General features: G+C 33.3%; 2 protein-coding genes across 4 annotated transcripts; both read right to left on the bottom strand.

Moving 5' to 3' along the window:
• Positions 1 to 491: 491 nt before the first annotated feature.
• On the bottom strand, positions 492 to 6,653 carry LOC106061697 (transmembrane protein 70 homolog, mitochondrial-like). 2 transcript variants are annotated; one of them, XM_056036528.1, is made up of 2 exons: positions 6,502 to 6,653; positions 492 to 1,374 (listed from the first exon to the last, which is right to left on the bottom strand). In XM_056036528.1, exon 2 carries the CDS (start codon positions 1,356 to 1,358, stop codon positions 630 to 632), a length of 729 nt encoding a protein of 242 aa, XP_055892503.1. In that variant the 5' UTR covers positions 1,359 to 1,374; positions 6,502 to 6,653; the 3' UTR covers positions 492 to 629. The 2 variants fall into 2 exon arrangements, with proteins under 2 accessions (XP_055892503.1, XP_055892504.1); XM_056036529.1 differs by having other exon boundaries at positions 6,515 to 6,637.
• Positions 6,654 to 8,364: 1,711 nt separating this feature from the next.
• On the bottom strand, positions 8,365 to 26,402 carry LOC106061700 (phosphatidylinositol glycan anchor biosynthesis class U protein-like). Of its 2 annotated transcripts, none has more exons than XM_056036525.1 (14): positions 26,385 to 26,402; positions 20,953 to 21,142; positions 20,151 to 20,215; positions 19,677 to 19,745; positions 19,421 to 19,483; positions 18,274 to 18,377; positions 18,015 to 18,115; positions 16,900 to 16,997; positions 16,748 to 16,774; positions 15,293 to 15,447; positions 14,940 to 15,083; positions 12,936 to 13,060; positions 9,728 to 9,870; positions 8,365 to 8,717 (listed from the first exon to the last, which is right to left on the bottom strand). In XM_056036525.1, the coding sequence occupies exons 2-14, from the start codon at positions 21,083 to 21,085 to the stop codon at positions 8,604 to 8,606; spliced, it is 1,341 nt and encodes a 446-aa protein (XP_055892500.1). In that variant the 5' UTR covers positions 21,086 to 21,142; positions 26,385 to 26,402; the 3' UTR covers positions 8,365 to 8,603. The 2 variants fall into 2 exon arrangements, with proteins under 2 accessions (XP_055892500.1, XP_055892499.1); XM_056036524.1 differs by lacking the exon at positions 26,385 to 26,402 and adding an exon at positions 26,091 to 26,341.
• Between the last annotated feature and the right edge of the window lie 14 nt (positions 26,403 to 26,416).

The following is a 26,416-nucleotide window of genomic DNA, read 5'->3' as shown; positions in this document are numbered from 1 at the left end:
CTGTTCCAGTTTCTTAATGTTTTCTTGAGTTGAGGGGTTTGACTACAATTGACAACCTCATTATTACTATTTGTATTAAAATTACACACAGAAAAAAAAAAAAAAGAAAATGCTTTACAAAAGCAAAACCTAATGATGGCAATCTTATACATACTACTGGCTTAATCTATTAATTGCTAATGTGTAAACCGCACTAATTTTTAAAAAAATTAAAATCATAAATAAATAAATGGCGAAGATTAAGAACTTTATTAAATCTGAAAACTAATGTCCATCACAAAATGTTTATATACAGACATTACATATTAAAATGTTCAGTGTGTATCAGTGTATAAAAAAAAATTATAATTTTTCAATGACTTAAATTTTTTGTTCATTGCCTGTGTGACAAATGAGTTTGTTCTTTTACAAGTTACTGTAACACTGTGGCTGGCAAATAGGAAGAACTCAATACTAATAATAGTTAAACAAATAAAAAGATGGCCAATTAGTTTCACTTTGTTTACTTGTTTTATTACTTACTTATAAATGTTGATTAAACAATGTTAACTACATGAAAAAAAGAAACAATAGAATTATGCCATACATAAATAAATCCAATTTTGAATTATAAACACATTAGCAATAACTTAATGATTCTTGGTTTCTTTGGTCAAATCCAGTGGAACATCAAAGCCCATGAGATGTTTGTAAACTTCTAAACTTGTGAAATCTGCCTCATGAGCGAAGAGTGGTCTACCTTTGGCTGTAAACATCGCAAACATATTTGGCACATCTGGACAATCAACATCATCAGCTGTGAAAGATATCTTTTCTTTTCTAGCAAAAAAAGTCAACAAAATGGCAGTGAAGACTTTGGTTTGGGTATTAAAGTACATTTCTAAGACATATTTCTTGGCAATGAAATGAATTAAAATAGGGTTGACAAAAACAAAAACATTAAGCACTGCAAACATGGGAATTGCCAGTTTTAAAGGTGTATCTTGATATGTCATTAGTAAATAAGGCTGAAGGCAGAGTCCAATAGCACTGGTTGACAAGGAAAATATTTTCAAGGCTCTAAACATACTCCCTATTCTTCCTTGATAAACCAATTCTCCAAGATCTTCTTTCTCTACAGAGGAGCTACTGAAATATTGAATTTGTCTGGCTCTAAGATACTTTGCATTCACCTGCAAACCACTTTTTGTCTTCCAATGGTTGTTGCCTACATAGCAACAACAGGAGGCTCTTGTTCTTGAAAACGATAATGTGGAGACATTCTGGTATTTGAAGATATAAGGTACTGACAAAATCTCTGGGTTTAAATGGCAAAGTTTTACTGGCGAATTGAACATAAGTCTTGTAAGTAAACTCATTTTGTGTTTTTTAAACCTGTAGGAAAGAAATGTAAATGATAAACTTTGTCATTAAGAATATACTGACTTCTTATAGTATTAGCTTCTATATATAGCTATATAAGATCTATGGCTTCTGTCAGTTACGAAGGAATGAGATTAATGCCTGGACATTAGCTATGGTCAAAACTGTTTGTTATGTCGTCCGCACAGCTTCCCCTCCCATACAGCTGATGTGTCCAAAGGAACGGCAAGTGTCAATTTAGTTTGGTATCAGTGGCTTTGCAGGCAATGCCAGGGTTTAGCACTCTGTGCTTCCAGCTGCCTAAGGGTCACATTGGTTTGAGTTTTGAGTTTAGGCACATCAGCACAATTTAGGCCATGTCGTGCCCGCGTCACATTGATAAGATCTTAGTAAATATACTAGGGTCAACTAGATCTATTAAGACTGACTACTTAAAGTCTTAAGCCTACAGACTCAAGTACATTACACCATGAAAGTTATGGTTAACTACTAGATTGACTACTTAAATGAGTGTCTAGATCTACTTGAGTTTAGAAATAATTATAAATTAAATGTAAACAGTTTAAAAAATAAAACTAGATTATGCTAAATAAGATTAAACTGAATGTCCTGATAAGTAGATTTAGATTAATTTAAATTTAAGAAGATTATCATTTAATAATCATTATCAAATTCAAATAATTTTATTATGTACTTATGAGTAATGTACTTATGAGTAATGTTTATGACTTTCAAGTAATGTTTTAAATTTAGATCTAGATCGAGTGATTCCAGACTGTCACTGACTAGATCTATGGCATGGTACTAGCAGCAGCTAGAATCCTAGATCTAGCTGAGTAATTCTCTAATAGATCTACTCTATAAATATAATAAGTTAAATAAGTAGAATCTAGACTCTATAACTAGAATAATAATAAATTATATAATAATAGATCTATTAAATTACTATATAAATCTATATAAGTAGACCTATAGCTTTCAACAAGATAAAACAGAAAATGTCGACTTATGGAACACTAATATATTTTGACCCAAACAAAGAGCTTACATTACAAGCAGATAGTAGCCAAAATGGGTTGGGAGCAGCATTATTACAAGATGGCGGTCCAATAGCATATGCTTCTAGATCATTAACTGATACTCAGAAAAGATGGGCACAGATTGAAAAAGAATTATTGACAGTGGTTGTTGGCTTGGAACATTTTGACCAGTATATGTATTGCAGGACAGTTATAGTTCAGTATGACCATAACCACTGGAAAACATCCTTCAAAAAACACTCAGTTCTGCTCCGAGAAAGCTAAAAAGTCTAATGATGCGCCTTTATCGTTACGATATCCAGTTTCAATATTTCAAAGGCGAAAACTTGTTCATAGCTAGCTGATACTTTGAGTAGAGACAATGAAGAAAAGAGTGATATCTCTGATGTTTGTGTCAATACAGTCGGACTGGCAATACCAGATGCAGTGCTGGAGAAAGTCAGAATCGAGACAGAGAAGAAAGATTGAATGATGCAAACACTGATTCAGTATATCATAAATGGATGGCCAGACAAATACAATAGTCTACCTGAGCTAAAACAATATTTTTCACATGTTAACATACGAAGACAAACTCTTGTTGAAAAGAGGACAAATCATACCGATATCACTTCACAAGGAAATAGAAGAAAAACTCCATGCAGCACACCTGGGAGTAAAAAGTAGAGCAAAAGAAACAGTTTTCTGGCCTGGATTATCAGCTAGAATAAAGGAAATAGCCAATTCATATTACATTTGTCAGAAAAACAAACCAGCGAATCAGAAAGAAGAATTAATACAGCACTAAATAGGTTCTAATCTGTGGGACAAGATTGGAATTGACTTGTTCCAAATGTGATCAACAATATCTAGTTATAAAGTACTATTATTCAAATTTCATAGAGGTAGAAAACATGCAGTTGACAACAACACATGCAATTATAAAGAAACTGAAAGTTTTATTTGCAAGATATGGGGTGCCCAAAGTCTGTATATCTGATAGCGAACCTCAGTTTACGTCAGAATAATTTTCCAAATTTGTGATGGAATGGGGAGTGACTCATTAGAAATCCTTCACAGGGCACCATCAATCAAATGGAAAGGCTGAGTCGGCATTTAAAATTTTGAAGAACATAATGAAGAAATCAAGAGAAGCAAAGTCTGATGCTTATGAAGCTCTCCTGGAATTTAGAAATACTACAAGGCAAGACACAAATCTAAGCCCAGCTCAATGTTTTTTGGTCAGATGACTGATACCAAACTAAAGGAGTAACATTAAGATTTCTAGATGTCAAGAGAACATTATGAGAAGGAAAGAAAAACGTCAGATGAGTGTAAAAACATCTTATGATAAAGAGGTCAAAAAATTTAAGTCAGCTGAGAACTGGACAGATGGTCTATTTACAATCACCTATTGACCCTACATGGATCCAAGTAAACCAGGGAGCTTGTAACATTATTTGAGGTGACAATGGTGCAGTGTACCAAAGAAACAGAGTGCATATCAACCCAAACAGAGAAACAGAACAACAAGATATATTTCTGGATACTGATGACATCTTACAGGACAACAGAACTCATAATTCACACATTCGCCATAGATCATTACAAACAAACATTGGAAGTGACAATCAAAGAACAACTCATCATTCCCTGCGACCAAGGGATCAGTTGAAGAAACCGACAAGACTCTGTGTCAAAATGAACTATTAAATATTGATTTTTAAATGTGATATGTTTCATATTCATTGAAGCGTATTATATATATGTAGCTTATGTTTTGTTGTTTATGTTTGTTGTTTTATTTTTTTTTATGATACTCCCCGAAATGTTGATATGGTGCACAAAGGTGCACTCGATCAAGATAATAAAGTATTGTTTCCCCATGATACTAATTTACTAATGGTAGTTGTTTGCTTATTGCTGACTGTGAACCAAGATCTTAATCAACAATATACTATTATATTATAATAATAGATAGTCTATAGTCATCTGGACCTGATGGTATTCAAGCTAGATTACTCAAAGAACTAAGCAATAAGCTAGCACCAGTGTTCAAAATACTTTTTCAAGCATCTCTTAACCAGGGTAGAGTACCAAGAGACTGGAAAGAAGCTCATGTCACCCACCTATTTAAAAAAGGAGAAAAATCTGACCCAGGAAACTACAGACCAGTATCACTTACCAGCATCACATGTAAAATCCTAGAACACATAATATGTAGCAACATCATAAACCACTTAGACAAACAAAATGTTCTTACTCCATACCAACATGGCTTTAGGAAATATAGATCATGTGAAACACAACTAATAGGACTAATTGATGATTTTTCAAAAGGATTAGATGACAGTGAGCAAATAGATGCTATCTTACTAGATTTTTCCAAAGCTTTTGACAAAGTTCACCACCATAGTTTGCTTAAAAAATTAAAATATTTCGGCATTAATGGTCCACTGCATCAGTGGATTAAAGATTTTCTGATAGGGAGAGAACAAACTGTAATGGCTCTAAATCAACACCAATAACAGTAAACTCAGGTGTACCTCAAGGTCCACTACTATTTTTAATTTACAAAAATGATTTACCAAATTGCATTAGTTCAGGAACAAAAGTCAGATTATTTGCTGACGATTGCATAATATATAGAACAATAAAAACAACACAAGATACAGAAATTTTACAAAGAGAATTAGATGAATTACAGAAATGGGGATCTAATTGGAGAATGTGTTTCCACCCAGAAAAATGTCAGTTATTAAGAGTAACAAAAAAACTAAAACAAATTAATTCCACTTATCTTATTCATGGTAAACCAGTAACACAGACTAAAAACGCTAAATACCCAAATGTTATAATAAATGAAAAACTGTCATGGAATCCCCATATTGATGAAACTATCAAAAAATCAAACAAAGCATTAAGGTATATTAAAAGAAATTTCTATAAATCAAATAAGAACATAAAACTAAAATGTTATTTAACCTTGGAAGCTAATAATAGAATATGCATCCTCTGTTTGGGACCCCTCAACTCAAGAAAACATTAAGAAACTGCAACAGACACAAAATAGAGCAGTGAGATTCATAACAAACACATTAACACCTTTAGTAAAATCACTATATTTAGAAAGCCTTCAGTATAGAAGACTTAAAAGTAAAGTAGCAATTATACATAAAACACTGAACCATAATCTTCAAAAATACAAAAAACAAAATTTAATAAAATACTCAGAAAGTTGAGAAAGATACAAAGATAAAGCCACATTCCTCATTACATATGCTAGAGGACAAATCTGAACAAATGCTCTTTCTTCCCTAGCGCTATTAGAGCATGGAATGGGTTACCTAAGCTAGCCAGGAAAACCAGTGACTTGGCAGAATTTAGGTCAATGGTTAATATGAATAACTAGATCTAAATGCATGACGCGTAGAGCATAATCATCTTCTTTTTTGAAGTAACATGTGTATCAGTTGGGGTTAGCTACTCTTAGCTTAGCTAGGACTAGACAGTCACTATCTAGTGACTGGACTAGAGATATAATTTAATATAAAAAGATACTAAAATTAATAATAATAATAAATTTGTAAATGATTATCATTTATAATCATAATAGCCTCTGCCTCTAATAAAGTGTCTACAGTTGTACAGTACTAGCTGAGCGTGTAAGAGTAGCTCTAGCCAAGTAGTTGGGGTTAGCTACTCTTAGCTTAGCTAGGACTAGACAATCACTATCTAGTGACTGGACTAGAGATATAATTTAATATAAAAAGATACTAAAATTAATAATAATAATAAATTTGTAAATGATTATCATTTAGATATATTCATTATCATAAAAAATAATAATTAACTTAATTAACATTGATAATGATATCATAAACATTATCATATGTCGGATTTGACTTCACTTCACTATGGGTGACTGACTATGACACAGTGACTATGTCACATGTGATATGTATCATATGTGAGTAGTAGTAGTATAGACTAGTATAGTAATTAGATCTAGTATGTCACTCAATGACAATGTCACTATGACTATCACATCACTATCAACGAGTATCAATACAATATCATCATTCAAACATGGAGGCCGACAGCCGAAACCTGATATTACCAGTTAATAGTACCGGTAGATCTAATACTGTTCGATTGAAACCAATTTAACGTAAGATTTGGACTCTTAAATCATAGATCTATCTAGATTTAATTATTAGATCTCTAGATCTACTATCTTAAACAGATTCGACACCAAGTGCTCGTTTTCAATAGAAAATATATATAAGGTCAAATGAGGTTGTTATGCATGTCATCTCTGACCTATATATTAGTAGGTTACTAACGTGTGAATGCCGTTATGGACATTGTAATGAATCACTGTAAGGGGACTGCTTGTAGTATGACACTCATTGACAGCTACATTTGACAGATCACTTAAATTATCATTAATGGGGATGGATCGTATTTTTGGTGAGCTGAAAGCCACGAGTGTCACGATACTTTGATGACCAGCTTAGGCGCCAGTTTGCTTTAACTGACATACTTATAACTACCACTGCCAGACAACGGCTGTCTGTGGTGGATGTGACAAAATTTGTAGACCTAAATCACATAGCTACGTGAAATACTGCACTCCCCCTTAATCTTCGGACTCTAAGATGGGGCTTATTATTATTATTATGCAGGTCTGTTAGTTTATTGGTTTTGGGGTCACCAATTTCACAAGGGCCTTCAACTATCTAAGTCTGGCCCTGGTGTGGAAGTCGTTTATAATTATACCTCAACCAAAGGTTGCTAAATCAATGGAAAAGAATGAATATAGACTTGTATCACATACATCACTTGGACCTAATGTTTAGAAAACATGTTAAAATGTTTTTAATGAATGACTTTTGAAATAATTTAGACCTGTTACAATTTGCATTCAAGATGGAAAAAGATGTAGATGATGCTATACTATATCTTTTAAATTCTATTTAGAAACATCTAGACACACCTATCCCTTATACAAGATTGTTATTCCTTGGCTTTAAATACAATACATATTTAATATTATATAATACAATGGGCTAATGAGTTTTTGACACTGAGGCCTCAGAGGGTTGCAACATCTAATATTGTTAACACAGGGACTCAGACACACACTCACTTTATATCATCCCCAGGAGGCCTTCTCTAGAAAAATCACAGAAAACCCTAGTCCTTTCTACCTACATGATCATAAAATGAGCAATATTTATGTGGAGAGTTTTAAGCAGCACTTTACTGTAGCTAAGACCCTTCTCCCCTTGACACACATGACTCTCACAACAAACTTGCACATGTCAGCTGATCACACACATAGTGCCACAGTTTAAAAAACTACTTAACCTTAACATCTTTTGTCTTGTAATGTTTCTAAATTTAGTGATTTTACTAAGAGTACTGCTCTAGTCAAATGTGATATTAATGTGGTATTACAGTAACTTTTGTTGCTGCTAGATTGAATTTAACATTGTGATTAATGAATAGATTGTATTTTAAAATGTTGACAATGTCTTAAGTGAATTCCCTGGCTATTGATCTTGAAGCAAACTTGAAGACTAGCATTGAATCATACTTGTAAAGCCATCATACTCACAATGGCCCAGAAATGACCTCAGAATCTATGGGGTTTTCAGTTTGCATGTTAATTTCTTCCTTGCTGTTTATGGAAAACCCTTTCATATTCCTTATATTTCAAGAGCTAAACTTAGATTGAGAATTGTGTTTTGTAATATTTAAAAAAAATTATGAATTAAAAAATGTTCTTCAAATAAAAAAAAATGGGGGTGGGGAAGATTGGCAAGATTAAGTCTATGTACTAAGTGCTGATTGATTAATCTATTAACTTAAATTTCGTTGCTTCTTCCAAATAATCTTTTGATTCATTTGGTTAAGATGATCAAATACTCAGTGTAAACAACTAAAATAGTGTACTGATGTAAGCAAAGTTACAGTGTGAATATAAGCAGTTTGAATTATTTATTTATAGTTCTATATAATCCAAACAATGTTTCTTTTTCTAAAAAGTTTTTATTTAAATAAACACCAAAAAAAAAACAACAGAAAAAATGAAAATTTTGTTTTCACAAATGTGTTCAGTTTAAAAATGTAATGAAACAACGAATGCAAACACATGACAATTATATACAGAATTGGGTTAATGTTACAGATGAATTATAAGGAATGTTACAGAAACTATTCTAAAACAATGGCAGCTTTTGTCCCGTCAACATTTTTATGTTCAGTCCCATTGTAAAGATCATAATCTCTCCTTAAGTAAGCAAATAATAAATCTGTGACAAGGAATATCTGAGGAAATAAAAGAAGCAAAGACTAACAAACTAATCTGAGTGGCAAATAGTTGTATGAAGACTTAGATCTAGCCTATGTGAACCAGAATAATATTTACTTTTGTCCACAAATCCTAGTGTGGTAATTACAAGGCTTTTTCTTATTCAGTAATTGGTAGCTAAAGAAAGAACATGGCTTCTAAATGGGCCCATAAATTAATTTCCCATTGTTTGATAACCCCTCATTGTAGCAGCATGGAAGAATACTGTCATGAATAAACAGTTAAGTGAACATGATTAATACAAACCAACATTATTGTTTTGTTTTTTTAACTCTTTCTCTCCTAACTGACGATACCAGCGTTGATTCCACCAGAATGTGGTAAATAATTATGGAGAGAAAGAGTTAAGTTTTGGGAGTTCATTCAAAATAAAAATTATTACATAGTTGTCTAAGCCTCCCACAGAATGGTAGGGATAGCAGAGGGCAGAGTTCTAACTTGGGACAATCATGATGAGTCGGAAGTGCATACCACCTGATCAGGCAGATATCCATAGACAGAATATAATCATACTTCTATATATGCAAACTACAATAAGTGCATTGTTAATGTAAAAAAAATAAAAAAAAATTAAACTAGTTAAATAAAGTAACCATTTTGGTGATTATTTATTTAGAGTAAATATAATTTCATAACCTATTCACATGGAATGTGATCCAAAGATAAATTAAAAAATGCTGAGATAAAAATTTGATAGTTAACTGTCTTGATAGACAAAGTAACCAAGAATCAATAACATTGTTTCATTTAACAACTGCACAATGGCAAATAAAAAAAGTGAGTTTTGATTGAATTCTAATTTAGAATAGCTTATGAGTTATTTACTGTAAAACTGAAGTTTAAATGCAGTAAATGATCAAACTATTTCAGCTTTTGTATCATTTCAATTTTTTTTTTTATGATTCTGTGTAAAGTGGGTTCTGAAAGAATTGTGTGTTGACAATAAGGTTATTTTTAAGGATCTTACCTGAGCTGTGGAATATGTCAATGTAATTGCAAAATAAAAGTTAGCGTTGGCACTCCCGGCAAATATCCAGAGATGATAAAGTATTGGAGCTAAGACCATACAGCAGATATACATGCCTCCAACAAAAAGTGAATTTCTGAAATCTAAAATAAAGGAACAAAATATTTTTTATACATTTAGTTAAACATCAATATTTATTTTTACAACAAACTCAATCTATTACAAGTTTTACAAGAATAGTACCAGTACTTCTTTAATTGTAAAAAATTTCCCCACTCTACAACCTACCTAATATCTTGAGTGATTAATAACTTATTTTATCCACTAGATAAATACAAACTTGACTGACATTTAACATTTTGGGAGTAAACTAAGTCTTGATACCATTTGATGCAGTTTGAATATTAAACCAAAGTGTAAGTGGAATCTCAAATTTCACTTTTCATATAAGTATAATCTTTAAAAAAAACAACTATTTATTTCATTCTTATTTATTTTACATGCATGTTACTAAACAATCTGATCTTTTAGAAGAAAATAATGTTATACTGGTAAATATTTTGACTCCAGACTAAATCTATTTGAGACTGAAACAATTTAGCTAATATGATCAGATTTTACTTTTACTTTTCAAAGTTTTTGTAAGTTTCACTTTCATTTCTAACAAAAGTAAACAAAGCCCTGTTTTGAAAGAGCACACTTCAATTTAGAAACATACTTTTTAGGGTTTAAAAAAGTTCAGAGAATTTATATTAACTAAAAAATAGAAATCTAATAATTTTTTTTTTTCAATTGAGAAATAGGGACATTAACAATTGTTAGAGATTCAAGCATAGAAAAACATGTTTCTGTTATGAAAGTGAAATGAAAGACTGAAATGGAATAATTGAAGTGATGTGTCAGGATGGACATGAGCAAGAGGAATGGCTGAAGTGATTAAAAGGTATGACCGAAGTAAAGGGGCATTAGAAAAGTAAAGTGTGATGTGCGCTGAGAGACATAGCTATCTATAAAGGGGGCTCAACTTTGAAATGTGAGTCAAGCTGTGTTTGAAAGTGCCTAAAGGCAGCACAGAAGCCTTCTTCCATATACCCTCTCACTCTATGGATTCACTCATGAGATTGGACCATAGTGCTCTTAGCATGATAAAGCATGAAAGATGGGCTAGACAAAAGCAATCTTTTAAAAAATTAACATTGAACATTCTTCATGTATGCAAGCACCTGTATTAACAGATTTTGTTTCAAGTACCTAAGTTATTAAGTCAAGTCAGTGTCACAGTCTTAGTTGACATTGCATGATCTAAAGTTCACGTCATGTTAATAGTTTAAAAGACACGTGGAATTCCTGATGTAGAAAACAGGAAGTAGAATGAAAAGTTGACTTTGAGTCAAGTCAAGTCAGTAAGGTCTTGCTCCCGGTACAGGAAGGTTGGACGTTTCCTCCTGGACTGGTGTATATATATGCATATAGCATGAAAGTCGATGGACTAGTCATTGTTGATTAATAATATTTGAGAGTTGATTTCATAATGTGCTTATTGGATATTAAGGTATTATTCGTATTTCAATGGATATCTATAGTTGAAGCTCCAGTGTCACTAGTAGTAATTGTTCTTATTGTTACCCGCTGAGATGCGGACGTGATTTGTTGTCAACGTATTGGATACTTTTGATACCGCTGTTATGCGGATAGGATTATTATTTCTTGACTTGTAGCACTAACAAGGAGTGCAGTATATTATTATTATTATGTTGTAAATAAACTTAATGTTGTCTGCTGAACGGACTTGAGTCAGTCTCTAATATACGTCTTGTCATTCATTGACAGTCAGGCAACGCTGAAAATTTTTGTTGCTAAGTATAAGTACTTCCACAGATGCCACATAATAATATAGCTGGTTTTTGAAAAACCAGAAGGCAGCTGATACATAATTATTCATAATTTTCTGAGACTCATATGAAAACATACTACTAAAAAAAGACTTGGAAATTTGCCTAAAACTAAAATGACAATGCTTGTGCTACACACATACACTCATTAAATTGTTAAATGTACAATCTTGTTGTTAACTAATGTACATTAACTTACGTTGTCATTAATATTGTTCACGTTGAACAACTGTTGCAGACCTGCCTACCGTTACGCAAAATGCGTATTCGTTACGCAAAATCTCCCAAAAATGACAGTCAGTACGCAAATACGCATTTAACCCGTCGCGTTACGCATTTCGTATCCTTTTTTTCCCCCTCTCTTGACTAGCTTACGAGCGGTCACGGAGGTCATGCTAAGCCGTCCTGTTGGGCTGGAGGGGGGGGGGTAACAGAAAAGGTGGGGGAACACATTGTGTCCAGATCTATACGTTGATTGGTTCTTAATAGCAATTAGATTTAGTCTAGAAATGAAGAACGCAAGAGTGAGGGAGTGGCGGGTTGGTACCAGGTTGGTACCGTCAGTTAGCTGATACAAACGGTGACCAACGTGACTTTTTTTTTTTTTTTTTGTAAGTTCATTAGTAGAAATTAATTATGTTGAATCCCTGATTCCCGTATTCATTTGTATAGAAAAAAATATCGAAGTGCTATCGATTCAAAACACATTGAGTGACATTGTAGATATCAAGTCTAGATCTAGATCTGGATTCTAGATCTAGAATCTAGATAACTTGTTATACAGGAATAGATCCACGGCATCGGTAACACTTGAGCCCAGATCTAGAGTAGATTAGTAGATTATATTCATTATAAATTATATAGACATAGGACATAGATTCAGATCTAGTCTAGATATCATCTCTATTGTATTGTCGTATTGATCTAGATTTAGATTGTAGATCTAATCATGACATCGAGATCTAATATTATATATATATATATATATATATATATATTTTATATATATATATATATATATATATATATATATATATATGACAAAATAGTGGATCGCGTAAGTGTTACGCATTCTGGTGCCAAAATACGCATTTTGACAATCAGCGTAACGAATTTGGACTTTTTTTGGTAGGCAGGTCTGCTGTTGGTATTCACTACATGTTAAATTGAAAAAACCTGTATTCAGTGTTGGCCAGTCACTGCTTCCGATGCTGATATTATTTGCTTGGATTTAAACTGTCGAGGTGTGGAACCTGGGAACTCAAGGAACTATTGTCTACCCCGGAGTCTGAAATCTCACCCTGACACATACTTACATGAGAAGGTATGTCTCCATAAAGGCAACAAGCTAGTATACAGTGCAGCATCAGCATAACTTGGATAGGATTTGAAAATGGACGTTAGGAACAACAATATGTAGAGCAGAAAAAATGGAGTTTTTCTGAAAAGAACAACAAGTTTCTATGTTAACAGCAATAATACCAGTACAGGATTATAATGCTGCCAAAACCATAGGCTTATATATAAACCAATATCAAAGGATTAAAATGACATTATTATAGAATTTTTATAATCTATTTGGATAATATTTTAGCTCTTAATGGAGTCCAGACTTGTAAAACAGAAGAGAGGAGTCTATTAAGACTAAGACTAAGACTGCTTTATTGATCCTTACGGAAATTTGTTGTGATTACAAGGACTCGTTTCTCATATAAAGACAACACAACAGAAACATACACATAAATACAACAGACACAACATAACGAGTTCATTCAGCGACTACACAGGTATCTTGGTGCATTTCATGTTCCCTGATAAATGAGTGGCGGTGATAGAGTCTGACCGAGTGAGGTACGAACAAGTTTTTGTACAGCTCCGTTCTTGTTTTGATTGACAGCAGTCGCCCAAGCAACTAAGCCAATCTTATACCAGCCAGAAGACACCCAAAGTAGCACAGGAAAGAGATTGACCACTTCACACAATCCATCTTTTTCATTGAGCCTTTCTGTTTCCGCCCCATCAATTCCCTATAAAATTCAAGGATTGACATCTAGCAGTTTTTCCAAACCATCCCAGCTTTTGTCACTTCCTAGTATTGCCTGATTGAGATTCTTTGCAACATTTATAGTCAAGATTGGCATAAATCATTTCTCTTTTTCCATCAAGATATACCTACTTGTGGAACAGTCTTGGAGGAAAGGCAGCTTTGTAATTTTTGTAATCAGTTGTTCATGCGTTGTGTACTGTTCATTTTGTCATAAAGGGCCTTAATGACAATAATATTCCTATGTACCGGTATACATTGCACAAAACGTAATTAAAATGAAACATTTAAAAAAAAACAACTCCCCCCTCCCCCTTTCCAGAAAAATCTAAACTACTGTATATAGATATTCATATGGTATTTTACAATTTACCAAATTTTTCATGTCATTAGACACTTTTTTTAACCACTCTAGTGGATGGGAAAATACCCTGCACATTACAGAGTGAAAGCTCAACATGCCGCATGGACTGTGCAAACTGTTGGACATCATCATCAGTCTCAGTGGCCAGGTTAAAGGGGAGTACCGAGGTAGCATAGGAATAAATTCGATGATGATGAAGTTGACTAAAATGAATGTAAATTTTAAAAGTTAGTCCAACATCTCTTCCTTCACCTATCCTTTAGTCAGTTGAACCATTGAGATGCCCCCCCCCCCCCCAAAAAAAAAAACAAAACAACAACATCTATGTCACATGTTTATTATGTTTATTTAACTGGCAGATCTTGATGCTATAAACTTGTGACATATGTGGGTTCGGAGGTGCCTTGATTATAGTTCAAACACTTTAATAATCAATAAAGTAACAAAGTGCTGATATGTTTTCTTGAGTTTTAATTATTTAAAACTTAACTTGAAACAATAAATGTATGTACAAAGATATATAAAACAGATACAGGATTCAGTGCAAATGATCAAGAGTAAATATTTACTTTAAAAACCAGCGACTTCTAAGCCTAACTTTCTAGCTCTCTCTCGTCTCAAGCTAACACTCCGCCTTTTATATCTTTCTTTAGGATAAAGAACAGTGACAATTCAATACCCATCCTTGACTCCTTGACCCGTTTACATTTAATTTTCCTTTTAATTGTTTTTGTAATTTAACCTACGTTATGTTTCCCTGCTGTAGTCTTGAGCTAAGTTTTAATCGGCATCTTTCTGGCATTTAAGCGTGGGTACGCTGACCTGATTTGAAATAGGTACAATGTCCTCATTTTGTAAACAATGAGGTGTCACTAGAAACGTGACAATCTAAACATGCAATTTGTTACTTACGCAAATTTAACAGTTAGAGGAACTGTATAGATAACTGCATTCAATTGAAACACACAAACAAAAAAAGTTCTGAAGTGGTCAAACATTTCTGTAAAAAAATACCAAAAAACTCCAACATTTGGCGTTAAATCTGGAACTGTCAATCTGGAAAAAACAAAAAGAGATTTAAGATGAGGTAGGTAATTTTTACAAACAAGACAAGATAAATAAACTTAAAAGAACCAAAGAAGGCAACATAAAATAACAAAACAAGATAAATAATCTTAAAACAGCCGAAGAAGAAAACATTAAATATCAAGAACATGAAAAGGTTTTATCTATTAAGTGGTAACTATTGAAAGGAAACTGCTTACATGAAGCCATATGTTGAGTAGATAAAATCTAAAGATCCTTCGAAGTACAAGTATGAAATTCCTAAAAGAAATGTCACAAAGAAAAGAAACAATCCAACAGTTTGTAGATAGCTTGTAATGGCTTCTTTACTCCAGTAGGACTTTGATGACTCATACTGTAGATGAAATAGACCTATCACTAACATTAAACATTCTAATGACTCATTTTGTAGATGCAATTAGACCCATTGCTAAAATTAAGCATTCTAATTAGATTGTAATTCTGACTGACGCTAAAATTAAGCATTCTAATTAGATTGTAATTCTGACTGACAATAATAGGTTTTAGCAAACATATAAGGGTCTGTGCGATACTTATACTTTTGTGTTTAAAAAAACATTACTGATAAATGTTACTGCCATTCTTATATAATACAGACGTTACTTCAAAAAAGAAGATGATTATGTCCTATGCGTTATGCATTCAGTCATGCATATTAACCAATGACTTAAATTCTGCCAAGTCACTGGTTTTCCTGGCTAGCCCAGGCTAGCAATTAGAAACATTCCAGGTAGCAGAAGTCATTTATCTGTACAAAGGGGGAGGACTGTTGGGAGACAACTATTTGCCCATATGATAGAGACTGAAAGGGTAGGGGAGATGTCAAGGTAATGGTCAGGCAAAAGGGTAGCTGGGGTCAGGGAAGATAGAATTACGGCTCCCATTTAGGTCCCATTAGAGAAAGCAGGACTTGGAGTATAATATTGAATATTGGATGTTTGAATGATTCTTTTCTAATAATAAAATATAGATCTGTACTAAAGCTTATGTGTCATCATTTAAATACATCTTCATCCTGTACCTTTAATAATAAATACTAGTGACAAGCCAGGTGCCTCACAAGTTCAATAGTAGGCTACATATAGGTCGATTAAAGAGTCGACTGTAACAATAAGTTTCTAGTAAAATAGTGGTCTCTGTACTCTTATATGACTGTAAAAGTTGAGTACTGAATGCCGAGGCTGAAAGAAGAATTCAAACCTTTGAAAGTAAATGCTACAGAAAATGCTGGCTTTCAGATACCAGGAAAAGAAGACAAATGAGCTTCTACTTTTACAAGTCTGCACTCCGGCCAATAATGTGAAGAGACAAAAGCTGAGCTGATTCTGTAATATTGTAAGACATGACTCATTGTCAAAAGTAAAGGGTAAAGTGAAGGAAGCATAAAGAAAGGACCATCCAAAAGAAAAGCTGGATCAAAAACATAAAAGATTGGACCGGCCTTTCTCTAAGAAAGAACAGCTGCTGACTGGGAAAAGTGGAGGGATTTGGTTATGTGAATTATAGCAAAAGTCAAGGGATAGTTTGCTTGATAATAGGATTTTTATTTAAAGCTCATTACAGTAGGGTTTGTTATTTGATTTAGGTTCTTGGCCTCTAAACACTTGATGTCCTATATTAGAGTATATACATACCTGTGGGTTCACTTCTTTTTCTTTCAACTAGAAAATATCAAACAACCAAAATGTAAGTTTTAATTACCTAGCAATAAGTATAAAATTAGTTTTTGTTATTTAAGAATTGTATGACTGCTTTATTCATTATTATTATATACTTAAATACTAACCAAATAAAACTGTAAGGCAGCTGGAACAATAAATATAACAGGATAAAATGTTTGGTATGTTGAAACAGCCAGAAACAGTGTACACATCAGTTGGTTTCCTGTATAATAATATGACGTTAAAAAGAGTTAATAGACACAGGAGACAATTGTGTTCTTCCAGTGGAAGTTTGTGTACAATAAAGTAGTGTTGAAAAAGTTTTGTCTAGATCTGATGGTGTACTTGGACATCTCAACAATGGTGCAGATAGACATCCTTTGGATGTGACAGAACACAAAGCACTCTATGTATGCGAAAAGACTTAAATTTTTATATAATGAAGTAAAAATAAGTTTATATTTTATAAACATGTCTTTTAATCATATTTTCTAAATAAGCACTAATATTTGGTATTTTCTCATTAAAATTATAACAGGAAATCTCTTGTATAGACATTCCTAGGGTATATATAGAAGGCATTACAAATTTAAAAAAATGTATAGGTCTGCCACCATTAACATTAAAAATGTTTGTTTAACATGTTTGGGATGTTCCTTCAGATTCTGAAGATAATTACATCCCATCCCTAACAGGACGACAAGGGATGGCAGTGGTCAGGGTTTGAGCCTTAGGCATTCAAGACCACCCAAAGCCATTCCAGAGCACATACCACATGACTAGGCATAGACAATATGTGCCTACTGATCTCTTCTCAAATATCAGACAATGAACAATTAAGTGTCAGTAATTACCTTTTGGCTATACTAGTAGAATCTATCTGTATTAGTCAATAGTATTTCTATTGACTGTAAAAGTCTTCCTCAACTATAATTAGAAATAGTGGCTACTACTGCTTCCCAACTATAGTTTCTGTACCTCCACAGTTTGGGGTTGTTTAAATGAAAACACTGGTCTAGTCTGCATGCTTATAACCAATTTTAAGTTTTTCATAGGATAAACAAAAATGAAGGTTATTTAATCATAGTCCATTTTTGTCTATCCTATGAAAAACTTAAAATTGGTTATAAGCATGCAGACTAGACCAGTGTTTTCATTTAAACAACATTTAAACTTATTTAATCATAGTCCAGAACTTAATTGTTTTAATAGAGTAAAAAAAAACACAAGAAAAACCAACCTTTCAAGAAGTAGTACAGAGCAGCCAGAGTGACTAGATTCGATAAAGATGCTGTAGACATTGCAAGCAAAGTCATTATACTGAAGGGGTTCACTGCATGGCTATAATCGTCAAAATAGTTCTCATTAGGGGAGAGAATGAAAGTATGACAAAGAAAAACAAAACAAAATTGCGAAAAAAAGGGAAAAGCTCACATGATAACAAAACATATATCAAAATAACTGTCAATCTCTTAGAATGTAATCAATGCTTGACTTACACTGTCAGGATTAATGTTGGCAAAGATGATACTTCTTCTGGGGTTAAAACTAGTTTTTCAGCTTTTAAAGAATACTTCTTCTTTTCAATATTTTGTTCTCTGATCTAAATTAGAAAATTGAAATTCAGCGAAGCAAAAAACAATATAAATATATATATATATATATGGTATTATTATTATTATTATGCTTTAAATATTTTTTGAAGGAACATCTGTAAATGTGTTAATACTTATTTATAAAATGACAAAAAACATCAGGTTAACAAGTCTTGAAAGTACAGCCCACTAATTACATAGCTGCTAGGATTGGAAATGAGCAGAGTGTACTGTTTTAATAAAAGTACATTTTGTTTCGTGTTTTACAATAAAACAAAACAAAGCAATCATACAGTATGCAATTGTGTTCCTTTGTAGTTAAAGAAAAAAATCCAAATAAAAAAACAACTCTATTATGATACCATAATAAATATCAGCATAATTATTTGTAATTTTCCTAAGAGTTGAGTCTAAGACTCTTGGAACCTAAGCCTATAGAAGCTTGCCTCCATCTGCCATTCTGAACAAACTTCTGTCGGGGAAAGATCCAAGCAGATGTTTATTATTACATCCCTATTACCAATGTCTCCTATCCCAGGAGGGCCCAAAGGCCAAGCACACCGGGGAAAATCCCCCAATTCCTTCTCTGTATCCCATCAGCCATGCAGGAGTCTACCATAAAAAAAAATGTCTCCTTGATGGACAGTGTATGGATAGTGACATGTTTGTTGGGGCTTTCTTCCATTCAATGCAATGGGCTTGGTCCTTAGGCACCAGAACAGGGACTCTTTTTTGCTTCTTTATTGGCCTATTCATCTCCTCTAGCAACTGTTCCCACCTGAGTGCCATGGTAGGATGAGAAGCATTGTCCAGGTGTTCATAAATCAAACTTTAAAGTAGTTCCTAACAAACAAGCTTTAACAATTACTTATTGTTTTACAATGTAGCAAGTAAAGAAATATTTAAAAAATATATATATATATATAAAACAACACCTTAAGACTCTTTTTTTTTTTTTGCTTAAAGGTAGAAACCAAATCATTATTACAGATGTTACTAGATACATAGAACACTTCAAAGTACTACTGTAGAAGATGATTTAGTGGCTTACCAAACTATCCTTGAAAAGAGCTGCTATCTTGTACAATAATATCATTGTGAAGAAATCTATCATCTAAATCAACAATTAATAATGACATTTAGTAAGACATGCATACATTCTAAAAATTAACTCATATAAACTTATTTTAGAGAAGGAGAAAGATTGAAAGGATTTTAGGTAAAATACACTAAATTAATTTGTAGTATAGAACACAGATAAGAATTAAATTTAAAGTAGAGCAGAGTGATAGGTTACAATGACTTACTATAAAAAAGCCTTTGACTCCAAATGGTACATAGTAAGCAGTTTTCAGGAAACGCAAAGCCAAAGGTGTCTAAACAAACATTAATTCAAATAATTATTTCCAAAAAAAGTAAATAAAAGAAATAACAAAATATAATGGAAAGAAAAGTAAAACTCTGTACTCAATGCTTGCTTCTTTGAACTACGATGAATTATACTTGAAAGCATTGTATGAGCTATATAGACCATAGAATTAGTTCCTGATATATGATATGGGCTTAAAATGTGTGAAGTGAATTCCTAAAAATATGAGAATATAAAGTGTGAACAGAGTACCTAGAATATCAAAATATGGGGGCAATGTGTGGTCTGGTTAGAGTCCCTTAAAAGGTTTTTAGGTAGAGATTTGTATAAATATATAAAGGATAAATGAAACAAAAATATATGATGTTTTTTTTAAAACATTAAACTTTTAGACTCAAGATGTAATATTTACCTCATGCAACAGGTCCCCTGAATATGGTGAAACAAATTCTTTTTGTAAAGAAAAGCCTTCTTCAACTGAAGCAGAAAAAATTGCAATCAATGTAATTAATGATACAAAATACTCTAATAAAGCTTGTTGATGCATTAAGTGTTAACTTTTATAATACTAATTATCCATTAAAACCAGGGTACCAGGTTCGAATCCTGGGATTTTTTTTTTTGTGGGATCTTTAGAGCTCCTCTGAGTCTACCCAGCTCTAATGGGTACCTGACATTAGTTGGGGAAAAGACAGTTGGTCATTGTGCTAGCCACATGACACCTTTGTTAACCATGGGCCACAGAAACAGATGACCTTTACAACATTTGCCCTATGCATTGCAAGGTCTGAAAGGAGAATTATTAAAGGATGGAATGGATTGCCTTAATAAAACAGGAAAACCAAAACTTGGCAAAGTTAAAGTCACTGATTAACATGCATGACAAGACTGACACACAGACATGCATAGGACATAATTATCTTCTCTTTTGAAGTAGCGTCTGTAATTTATATGATAAGATAATTCTAGAATGTGTGTATATATATATATATGTGTAAAAAAGTTGCAATGCCTTTAAAAAACTTAGTGGCTCTACATACCACAAAAGAGTAGAGATTTGCATAATGAAAGTTGATGTTAAAAGAAAAGCAGATTAAAAGCAACAAAGAGCCTTTACTTTCTTGACAGCTTTAGTTTTCCTTAACATTATGAGCTTACCACATTAAGTTATTTATTATATTATACCAATTACACTTAACAGTACATCAACTAACCTCTGTCCCACGCTGTAACTGGTGTAACTACTTCGTTCATTGTTTGTAACCATTTGGGGAAGGAAGTTTGCATTAACAATATTCGTAACACCAAACCTAATATTCCAGACAAATAAGCACCAATGGCAGCCATAGCAATAGTTTAGTTTTTATTTAATAAAGAGAAAGTGAAGCAGAACTTTTCCAATTTCTGTGGAGTAGAAGAAAAAAAAAGGCCAAGATTAAATTTAATAAGCCCTTGAATGCAGTTATAGCTTGTATTTGCTAGCGCTATTACAGCATGGAATGGGTTGCCTGAGATAGCCAGGAAGACCAGTGACTTGGCAGAATTTAGGTCATTGGTTAATATGCATGACTAAATGCATGACGCCTAGGCCATAATCATCTTCTTTTTTGCAGTAACGTCTGTATCATATAAGAAGAAGAGTTCAAGATGTCTAGTAGTGTGGTCCACTGTATTTGTTGCAGACTAGAGGATTTAACCCTAGCTCTAGGAAAGTAGCCTAAGTAGCTGAGGAGGATAACAAGAGAGTTCAGAATCTGAGAATTCATAATTAAATCTAGATCTAGAGTCTATTATTTGGAGTGTAAATTATTACTACTAGTAGTAGTTATTATATAAATAGTACTAGTACTAATTTTAGATCTGTGGTTCTCAAACTTTTGACCTGGGGACCCCTTTATAAAATCAAAACTTGCCCAGGAATCCAAACTCTGTGGATGTATCAGGGATCCGCAGAACACATTTTGAGAACCACTGCTATGGTCACTATGGACAGTATAGACTAGTATAGAGGATTATCTAAAATATGTAGGTCTAGAATCTAAACTCATCTAGAGTTAGAGTAGATCTAAACTAAATAAGTGTTCTATGAATATAGTCTGCTTTATTGATCCATACGGAAATTTGTTGTATCTGAGTAGTCTTTATCTGGAGTTCTGGAGGGACACCCTAAAAGCTTCTCTGAAGGCGATCAGCATAGACCCAGGCACCTGGGAGACAGAGGCACATGACAGAGCATCATGGCGTCGCGCTGTGAAGACTGGCGCCCAGGTTGCTGAGGAAAAAAGAACAACGCTGGCAGAAGAAAAACGCCAGAAAAGAAAAGCAAGGCAAATGACACTAGCTCCAGCTGGAATAACCTGCCCAGTGTGCAGCCGAACATTCCGGGCTCACATAGGTCTCACCAGCCACATGAGGAGGCATAAAACCCCAGTGCAAAGCCCTCAGCCCCCTGGATGACAAAGTGGTCATCATCGATCCATGATGGACAAAACTATACTATCTGGAGTTCTTTTATTAATCTATTATAAGTTCTTTAGTTTTTGTGCCATTAAGTTCTAGATAGTTATCAGTGCACCAGTTTGTAAACTCTTCTATCGTGCTTCGATACTGAGTTTTGTCTCCTGAAATAAGGCCGACTATGGGCAGTATCATCAGCGAATTTAATGAGTTTAACTGAGTCATAGATGCTTCTTGTGTCATTAATGTAAAGAGTGTACAGTACAGTTGAAAGAACACAACCTTGTGGAGCACCTGTACATAGTACTTGAGTTGACGAGTTGGTGTTGTGACTTTAACTTAACATACTGAGGACGTTGGGTTAAAAAGTTTAGAATAATGCTTATGCATATGGGCTGACATTTAAGTTACTTGGTTTGTTTCTCAATAGATGTGGCTGTATGGTATTGAAAGCCGAGGAGGAATCTACAAAGAGCACTCGTGCATATGTTTTGGGTATATCGAGATGCTTGTAGAGCTAGTCCAAAAGCAATAGAATTGCATCCTCAGTTCCCCTAGCAGCTTTATATGCAAAGTGGTGAGGGTCTAGGCTGTTATTGACTTTTGCTACAAGTTGTTTAAGCATATATTTTTCAAAACTTTCATAACTATAGGTGTTGGTGCTACTGGGCGGAAATCATTTAAGCTATCTATTTTTGGTTTCTTTGGTACTGGTAAAATCTCTGAAGTTTTTCAGATGTGTGAATTACGCATGTTTGCAACGCGTGGTTAAAGATGTGAGAGAAGATAAAAGAGATTTGTTCCGCACATAGCTTGACCAGCTTGCCACAAATTTTATCTGGTCCAGAAACGTTTGTTACGTTTACCCTTCTAAATAATAAGGTCACCTCATCCTCAGTTACAAAATTCTTGTTTTCCTTTGGTCAGAGTGATGAAAATTTCTTTTTGTAGGTCAACAAAGCATTCTTTGTCGAAAGGAGAATAAAAATCCTTTAGTTTGTTGGCGAATTTCTCCTCATCATACACTGAAAGTTGTTCTCGTTTTGAGGTGCATCCTGTTTTTTTTCTTTAATCCTTCCCAGCATGCTTTTGAGTTGTTATTTCAAAAGATTCTCAATTTTTTCTTTGAATGTTTTTTTCCCTCCAATTATTGCTTTTTTCAGTGCATTTTTAGCATTTATAAACTCTTCGTTGCTAGCCTTATACTTTGTTTTCTTTTCAATAATGAGGTGTTTGATTTTTTTGGTCATCCAAGGCTTATTGTTTCCATAGACTTATATTGTTTTTGTTGGAATTGTTAACTCCTCGCAGAATAATAGATATGAGTTAACAGTTTCTGTTAGTTCGTTTATGTCTGGACAGTTCTCAATGAAGATTTTCCAGTTAGTTTTCTTAATGCATCCTCGTTGTTTTTCTACAACCTTTTTGGATCACATCTTGACCGTTTTTATTACTCTCTTTGTAGTTTTAAGAGTAGGTTTGTAATTAGGTATAAGATGGACTAGTGTATGGTCAGATTCTCCAAGTGGGAACAAACTTTTACATTTGTAAGCCTGCTTAATGTTTACGTAGCATTTGTCGAGCATTCTACCCTGCCTTGTGGGGAGGGAGACATACTGCCAATAGTTTGGTAGTGTGTTGTCAATATTTAGGTTGTTGAAATCTCCAGTTACGATACAGAGTGGTTTAATTCTACATTGTGAAGCACATCAAAATTTATGTTCGATGCAATCACTGTGATAGTCATCGGTGTTATGTACACAACAATAACAAACACCTGTGTGAATTCTCTAGGCAAGTAGTAAGGCTTAAGTGTGACACACATAAGTTCAATGTTAGGATCAGAAATTTTATACCTGATGTTCACATTCTTGGCGTTGCAATACTCCTTATTTATGTAGATTGTGAGTCCTCCTCCTTACAACCTCCCACTATTAATTGTTCTGTCTGTTCTACAAATGTAAAATTTATCGAGATCAACAGAAGAGTCGAGTATCGTATCATTGAGCCAGTTTTCAGTCAAACACATTAAGGAACACTCTCTAAATTGATACAGATAAACACAGCAAACTGTTTTCTAAATTCTTCCATCTTATTTTGTAAAGACCTTACATTGCCTGTTACGATGGGTGGAAGGAAGCCTCTTTGTCCTCTTCTTCTACACTTAACTCATATTCCTCCTCTACGTCCTCTCTTCTTACATTTTGATCTAAAGATTTGTTCAGTTAAAGCCTTCGGATTGGGCTCGTTAAGTTCCAAGATGGGGGGTGTGTTGTCCATACTGGCAAGCGTTTTACCAAAAAAACTCCATTGAAATACATGTTTCCACACAAATTACAATCCATATCAACATTAGAATCCAAAAGACACAGTGCACATCCATTTAAACATTGGAGTGGTAACAAATTACATGAGATATTAACAGAAAAATTGAGAAAAAGAGTCTAGTATTGGCAGTATAATTAGGTAGCCTGCTGTGGAGCACCTCGGAAGAGCTTCAGTGAGAGTCACTGAGTTAGTAAAGTTTCCAGAACTAAACTTAGATTATTTAAATTTTTTTAGTATTTTTTAAAATTTTAAGATACACTATCTTATCACTACCATATTCATATGTGATACAGATACTGAGTTAACTGATACCTCCTGCACAGTGCTTACAGTCTAGTACATATAATAATTATATATAATATATATATATATAGAGAGAGACCTATTATAATCTATAGAATGGAATCTAAAGTAAATCTATAACTAGACTAGATCTAGATCAGTAGATCTAATCTATTATCTTATAAATAACTTTTTATATGACTTATAAATCTTATACTTATATCTATACTTTGACATTATTATATTAAATGACAGACTATCCACTAATGCATAGTCTATAAGTCTATTAGATACTAAATACTATCATAACTATGATACAAATCTACATTTTTTTTAAGGAATTAAATTAAAGGGAAACTCCAATGATTTTTCAAATTTGAGTTATTGACATATTTAAATTCTAAGTAAAAAGTTGTAATAGTAAACATTTTACCATTTTTTTTATTTAAATGCTTAGAAACATTTATATTTAATAAATAAGACAGTAAATTCTTGACATCTAAAAAAAAACGGGGTTCTTTGATATTTTGTTTTTAGGTTATCCATACCTCACTTCCCTCAACAATACTGAAAGGGAAACTAGATTTGACCAATCGTATCACTTCATTCTTACAGTAGCTGTTAAGCTTGGTGACGGCCTAGTCATACTCTATGGTATAGTTATATATAGATAGATAGATTTAAAAGCATTAGGACAACCAACTCGAGAAAAAAAGTAACATTTTCGTCTAAGCCTTTCCCTGTTCCCAAGAAGTAAAAAGATCGCAGGTCTGACTGATACAAACAAACTGGCCAGTGTAAGGCTAGTCTAGACTATCTGTAGTCAGTCATGACAAGATAACCAAGCGATAGTGTTTGTTGTGTGTTGAGTGGTCAGGCGAGAAGATGCACACTGCCGTGGTTAGTCAAGCATGTAAATCTCCTTTAGCCTTTAACATGCATTTTTTTCTTTGCTTACAAGATCTAAATCTAACTGCATAGACGAAGATATATTTCTTTTACGAGAATGTAACCTTTACTCTAATGGTTTTCCGTTATACAGTTAGTCAATAGATTAAATTAATAGGCATGTGTAAACGTCACATAGAAACCCGGTGAAAGTCTGACAGTTCTGGATGTGCAGGAAAATTACATCAGAAAAATATCAATTAATTACTAAGACTAAGTTATTATTGCAAATAAAAACAAAATAATAATATATTCATTATCTGTAGATCAAAACACATATTATATCAAAAATTGTCAAAACCATCGGAGTTTTCCTTTAAAAAAAAAAAAGACATACCGGTATAGTTATAGTAAATAGTCGCCGGTATAATTATAATACGGGTATTACTATTACTATTAGTAATTAGATGTAAATGAGTGTCAGTGAGTCCTATTCAGACTTGATTTAATGGTCTAGAAAGTGTTTTTTTTTAAGAACAGAGAACATAGAGAGGGATCTAGAGTAATGTAGTCCTAGATCTAGATCTAGAATCAACTCAAGTCAGGATGTAGACTCTACTCTACACTCTAGTAATGGAAATAAATCTAGTCTAGATCTCTATAGATTCTATAAGGCTAAGCTAATTTATACTTTAGTTACGGAAGAGTTGGCACCATCGACAA

The sequence above is a fragment of the Biomphalaria glabrata genome, chromosome 7 (genome assembly GCF_947242115.1).
Source record: "Biomphalaria glabrata chromosome 7, xgBioGlab47.1, whole genome shotgun sequence".
Taxonomy (NCBI): Eukaryota; Metazoa; Mollusca; class Gastropoda; family Planorbidae; genus Biomphalaria; species Biomphalaria glabrata.
Note: the sequence above shows the minus strand (reverse complement) of the source record. Positions and strands in the feature narration are given on the sequence as shown.

Excerpts from the sequence above, each read along its gene's own strand:
- LOC106061700 (XM_056036525.1), bottom strand. The coding sequence starts at position 21,085 with ATGGCTGCCATTGGTGCTTATTTGTCTGGAATATTAGGTTTGGTGTTA. Across the intron at positions 18,378-19,420 it reads CTCTTTTCAAGGATAGTTTG|ATCAGAGAACAAAATATTGA; the intron begins GTAAGCCACTAA and ends TTTCTAATTTAG. Across the intron at positions 8,718-9,727 it reads TGACATATTCCACAGCTCAG|ATATTCCTTGTCACAGATTT; the intron begins GTAAGATCCTTA and ends TTATTTCCTCAG.
- LOC106061697 (XM_056036528.1), bottom strand. The coding sequence starts at position 1,358 with ATGAGTTTACTTACAAGACTTATGTTCAATTCGCCAGTAAAACTTTGC.